At 46.4% G+C, this 6000-nt stretch overlaps 1 protein-coding gene across 2 annotated transcripts in view; it reads left to right on the plus strand.

Annotated features, from left to right (window-relative positions):
* anln (anillin, actin binding protein) overlaps positions 1 to 6000 on the plus strand; it is a 97782-nt gene that overhangs the window by 42960 nt on the left and 48822 nt on the right. For both annotated transcript variants that reach the window (XM_085988960.1, XM_085988961.1), the window contains exon 10: positions 2133 to 2389. In XM_085988960.1, the coding sequence (XP_085845086.1) occupies positions 2133 to 2389 (257 nt within the window). The remainder of the gene's footprint in view (positions 1 to 2132; positions 2390 to 6000) is intronic.

Below are 6000 nucleotides of genomic sequence, written 5' to 3' on the forward strand. Positions count from 1 at the left end.
TCCGATTGAAACATAAAATTCTGACGGGGCTAGATAGACTGGATGCAGGGAAGATGTTTCCCCTGGCTGCGGGGTCTAGAACGAGGGGTCACAGTCTCCGGATACGGGATAGGACATTTAGGACTGAGATGAGGAGAAATTTCTTCACTCAGAGGGTGGTGAACCTGTGGAATTCTCTACCATAGAAGGCGGTGGAGGCCAAGTCACTGAATATATTTAAGAAGGAGATATAGATTTCTAGATACAAAAGGCATCAAAGGGTGTGGGGAGAGTGGGAATATGGTATTGAGATAGAGGATCAGCCATGATCATATTGAATGGCGGAGCAGGCTCAATGGGCCAAATGGCTTACTCCTGCTCCTATTTTTCTATGTTTCCTTAAAACCTACCACTTTGACCAAGCTTTTGGTCAACTGTCCTAATATCTCCTTCTGTGACTCAGTATCAAAAATATTTATTAATAAAGCTCTTAAGTGCCTTGGGATGTATTACTACATTAAAGGAGCTATAAACGGAGTGATTATTTGCACGAACATGGGGGCGGAGCCTAAAAACTATATCTTCCCCCACTGGAGCCGCGCATACGCACCCAACGTTGTGGCTGCGCATGCACTCTGGAGGGCCCTTGTCCTATCTGGGGGGAGCAGTAGGCCACGGCCTCTGGGTGGGAGTCTGGGTGTGGGGACCAGACTCGGGCTCTGCAGTCGCGGGGCCGGAGCTTCAACACCACTTGCTGTCTGTGTGGGTATTTCTGGAGTGATCGTTTTTCCCTCCCCACCCCCAGACGGAGATGCCAGGCCGAAGTTTCGGCCTGTTTGTGCTGCATGTGTTTTGGGAGGTGGTGGAGTTAGGGAATCGGAGTGGGGGGAGAGGAGAGGGGGGAGTCTGAGCGGTGGAGAGGGAGTCGGGGGGTGGGAGAGAAGAGGTCAAAGGGGGGGTGGGGGAGGGGAGGGGGGGCGAGAGGAGAGGGAGTTGGAGTGGGGTGGAGAGGCTGTTGGAGGGGGGGGAAGAGGAGAGGGAATCAGAGGGGGAGAAGGGCAGGAGCTCTGGGTGGGAGGTGGGGGAGAGAAGGTCAGTAACTCGGCGGTGGGAGGAGGTGGTCAGGAACATGGGGGGTGGGGGCCAGGGAGGGAAGAGCACAGAGAACAGTGGGGATGGGGGAAGAACGTGATCCTGGTCTAAAGTGCAGGGAATGAGAACGGGAACCAGATGGGAAGGTGGATCACGTTCTCCCGCCCCTTAGATGTGGATCACATTCTTCCAACCGCATCCCCACCCCCTTTACACTCACCACGTTCTCGCTCTCCTCCTGCCTAGACCTGGCTGATTGCTCGGAAAGCCCAGCGCGTGTGCGGCAAGTGACATCATTAGACTGGACAAAATCCGGAACTCATGACACAGTCACTATTCACTTCATGCCCAATAAACCTGTTAACAATCCGTAACCCCCACACAATGCCCCATCTATGGAAGGGGGGAGACGGTCCGGAACTTGTTGGGGGTGGGGAGAAGGCCAGGAACTTGTGGGGGGCGGGGAGAGACTGTCAGGAATGTGTCGGAGAGAAGGTCAGGAACTTGTTTGGGAGGGGGGAAGTCGGGAACTTATTGGGTGGGGAGGGGGGAAGGAGAAGGTCCTAACCTGGGAGGGTGAGCCCTGTCTGTTCTCTGAAAACAGTAGTGTTGAATACTCTCATGTATAGCAAACTGCATATGCCTGCTTAATACATGTATTCATGTTGGGGAGGGCTGGTGGGGTGGGAACTGGATAGTAGAGTGGGCTACTCTACCATTATTTCACCCTTAGATATAGATATGAATTTAGGCAGATAGATAGGACTAGAAAGTCATCTCTGTCTGCTGGTTGTAAGGTTTGAGAATGTTCACAGTACACATCTGTCCACAATTTGACACTGCACTGGCAACCCCACTCCAACCATAATGTTGGGTGGTATGAGAAGAGGAGAAATATGTTGTGGTGGTGTTCTGAGACTGGTTGGAGCAGACTAGAGGGAGCTTTACTCTGCACCTGGCTACAGTATTATGTATGAAATTGTTTCTAATCAGTAACGCATTATAAGTGTTCAAAAACTAAGATGTTTAAAATGTTACCTTTTTAATCTTGCACCTGCCAGATAAAATTGAAACAGTAAGTGTAATTGAGATGAGTGTCGACAATTATGATGAGATGAACAGTTCTGAGGTCATTAATGAACTGTTTGACGGTGTCCTGGAAGAAGAGGAATATGGAGATGATGAGTTGGATGAGAGAAAAGTGTACGGTAAAGAAACTGAAAGTGAAGTGGAGGAGAAAAATGATGAACTGAACATATCCTCAATGTCGCTGCTTGCTCCATTGGTGGAAACAGTTGATGCTGTCACAAATACAAAGGTGAGATTAGTTTTGTAGAATCCTGTGCATTTATGTATATAGGATATTTTTTTCTCTCCTGGTGGACTTGTATGTTCATCAAGGTAACGATTGTTATTGCTGGAAACTGGAACATTGCCATTTTGGGCATTCAGTGACTGCATGTAATACCTAATATGGGAGCACTCCATACTGCTTAAGCCCCTTCTGCTCTACCCCATTAATGTACCTTAACCCCAGCTTCAGAAGAGCACCCCTGAATGCACCAGTGTGACATTTCCATTTCTCACTGCAACTACCCTTGTAACCTCTGACTGCCAGTTTAGCACCAAATTATCTTTGAATCCTAGAATTGTACCATACAGAAAGGGGCCATTTGGCACTTGCCTGTGTCGGCTTTCTGTCAGAGCTATCCACCTAGTCCTGTTCACCTGCCCTTTCCCAATATTCTTTAAATTTTTCTTTGCCAAATATTTATCCACTTTTCTCTTTTTAAAAGCTATTATACTTCCACCACTGATTTCTGCTAGGACATTCCAAGTTCTAACAGTCCTCTGCACCAAAAAAAAATCCTAACCTTTCCATTCTTTTGGGATGATAAATTCATGCCCTGTAGTTACGAACTCACCACCCAGTAGAAATAGTTTTTCCTGAGGTACTTTATCAAAACCTCTTAAGGATTTTGACCATCTTTGTTCCAAAGAAAAGATCCCTATTTTCTCTACTCATAACTAAAGTAGCTTGTCCTTGGGATTATTTTAGTGTCAGCCTTGTCTTCGTGGCAGCACTCACTTTTAAGTCGGACGGTTGTGGGTTCAAGCCCCACTCTAGTGATTTAAATGCATAATCTAGGCTAACGCCCAATGTTCCCTCTAATTTTTTGGGGGCGCGCATGCGTGGTTTTTCCATTTAAAAGCTGGTGAGTCGGCTGCCGAGACCTCCAGACCGCTGCGCAGCTTAACAGGAATATTGCTGACACCTCAGTGCAGTACTGAGGGAGTGCTGCAGTGTCAGGTGTCGTTTTATAGATGAGAGGTTAAACCGAGGCCCATCTGACCTCTCAGCTGGATGTAAAAGATCCAACGGCAATGTTCAAAGAGCAGGGGAGTTCTCCTGATTTACTGGCCAATATTTATTCATCAAACAACATGACCAAAGATACCAGGTCATTTATCTTATTGTCCTGAGTGGGCCCTTGCTGTGCACAAATTGTCTGCCTATTTCCCTACATGACAACTGACTCAACTTCAAAAAAGTACCTAATTGACTGTCTTTCTAACTCTGTCCCTTTCTTTCTCTCTTTCTCTCTCTTTCTTTCTCCCTCTTTCCTTCTCTCTCTTTCTTTCTCCCCTCTCTCGCTCCCTTTCTCTCTCGCTCCCTTTCTCTCTCGCTCCCTTTCTCTCTCGCTCCCTCAATTCAATTCAAATGCTTTATTGGCATGAAAGTTTACAGGGAACCATATTGCCAAAGCTTACATAACAAAAAGTACAGTTTTCCAACATTCTGTAGGTGTCAAACAATTTTGACCTTCGTTGGGTACATACAATATTAGTTTAAACAATATTAATTTAAAGTCGTTGAACATCGTTGGGTACATTCAGTATTAATTTTAAACAGTCCTCAGGTTGTGACATGTTGTTACATATTTGGCACCAAGGTATGGTCTGTCTCCTTCTCCCAGGACTAATCTTAATTTTGACAGGTCATCCAATTCTTTGAAATCTGGGGTTGTTTGGCTGAGCTTGTCAAATAATATGTTTCTTGTTGTGTTGAATTTTTTGCATTTTAGGAGGAAATGCATCTCTGTCTCAACCTCGCCGGCCAGACATTGATCACATATTCTATTCTCTCTAGGCTGCCAGGATTTCTTGTATCTTCCTTTTTCAATTGCCAGTTGGTGGTCGCTTAGTCTGTACCTGGTGAGGGTCTGTCTCTGTTTTGTGTCTCTGATGGTCGAGAGATAGTCTGCCAGTTTATATTCTCTTTTTAGGGCCCGGTAACATTCTAATCTGCTTTGGCTTTTGGTTATTTTGTTCCAATGTTCCAGGTAGGTTTCTTTGCATTGTTTAATGATTTGGTTCACTCGGATTGGTGTTTGGACGGCAGTGTTGGTCTGGGACTGGTCAGGGTCCGGCTGAGTAGGAGTACTTAGTTTCAGTAGCAGCTGACTCAGGGGACTCTTTTTCTGGGTTTAGCTCTTGGGTCTGGAAGGCTTTAAAATGAAGGGTGTCTGGGGAGCTAGATTTGAGGTGATTTAGGAAGTTTAGTGCTCGTTTGTGGATGTTTATTATCAGTGGGTATCTGCCTAGTTCGGCTCTGCATGCATTTGTTGGTGTTTTCCTTTGGGTGCGAAGAATGCTTCGGCAAAATTCTGCATGTAGGGCTTCTATTGTGTGTTTTTCCCATTTAGTGTAGCTATGGTGATTGAGCGGGCCCCATACTTCACTACCGTACAGCGCAATGGGCAGGATTATGCTGTCAAATATTTTGAGCCAGATTTTGATTGAGATTTGGATGTTGTAGAATTTTCTTTTTATTGCATATAGGGCTCTTCGGGCTTTTTCTTTTAGTGCATTCACTGCTATGCTGAAGCTCCCTGATGCTGTAATGGTTAGACCAAGGTAAGTGTAGCTCATAGTGTGTCCTATGATGGTATCACTGAGAGTAAACTGGTATTTGTTTTCCTGACACCTGGGCCTTTTCTGAAAAATCATGATGTTGGTTTTCTTTAGATTTACTGTTAGGGCCCAATTTTGGCGGTATTTGTCGAGTAGGTCTAGTTGTTGCTGTAATCCCTGTTCTGTGGGAGACAGCAGAACCAGGTCGTCCGCATAGAACAGGGATTTCACTTCTCCATCCAGGAGACAGAGACCCGGTGACTCGCTTTTTTCCAGCATGTCTGCTAATTCATTTATATATATATGTTGAACAGGGTCGGGCTCAAATTGCAGCCCTGCCGGAGGCCTCTTTTCTGGGTGAAGAAACCGGTGCGTTTGTCTCCAATTTTGACACCCGCATTTATTTTTCAGATACATCGATTTAATAAGGTCATAGACTTTGCCCCCTATTCCACACTGAAGAAGTTTATAATAGAGCCCTTCGTGCCAGATAGAGTCAAAGGCTTTCTTGAAGTCAATGAAACAAGCGAATATTTTCCCATTTTTTGTTTGGTGTATATGTTTTTCAATGAGAGTGTGAAGGGTATAGATATGGTCGGTGGTGCGGTGTTTTTGGAAGAAAGCCTATTTGATTTTTTCTAAGGATATTATGTTGCTCTTTCTTTCTTTCTTTCTCTCTCTCTCTCTCTCTCTCTCTCTCTCTCTCTCTCTCTCTCTCCCTCCTTCTCTCCCCCCCTCCTTCTCTTCCCCCCCTCCTTCTCTTCCCCCCCCTCCTTCTCTTCCCCCCCTCCTTCTCTTCCCCCCCTCCTTCTCTTCCCCCCCTCCTTCTCTTCCCCCCCTCCTTCTCTTCCCCCCTCCTTCTCTTCCCCCCCTCCTTCTCTTCCCCCCCTCCTTCTCTTCCCCCCCTCCTTCTCTTCCCCCCCTCCTTCTCTTCCCCCCCTCCTTCTCTTCCCCCCCCTCCTTCTCTTCCCCCCCTCCTTCTCTTCCCCCCCTCCTTCTCTTCCCCCCCTCCTT

The sequence above is a fragment of the Somniosus microcephalus genome, chromosome 5 (assembly GCF_052327205.1).
Source record: "Somniosus microcephalus isolate GS21.2 chromosome 5, FLI_Smic_1.0, whole genome shotgun sequence".
In the NCBI taxonomy this organism is placed as follows: domain Eukaryota; kingdom Metazoa; phylum Chordata; class Chondrichthyes; order Squaliformes; family Somniosidae; genus Somniosus; species Somniosus microcephalus.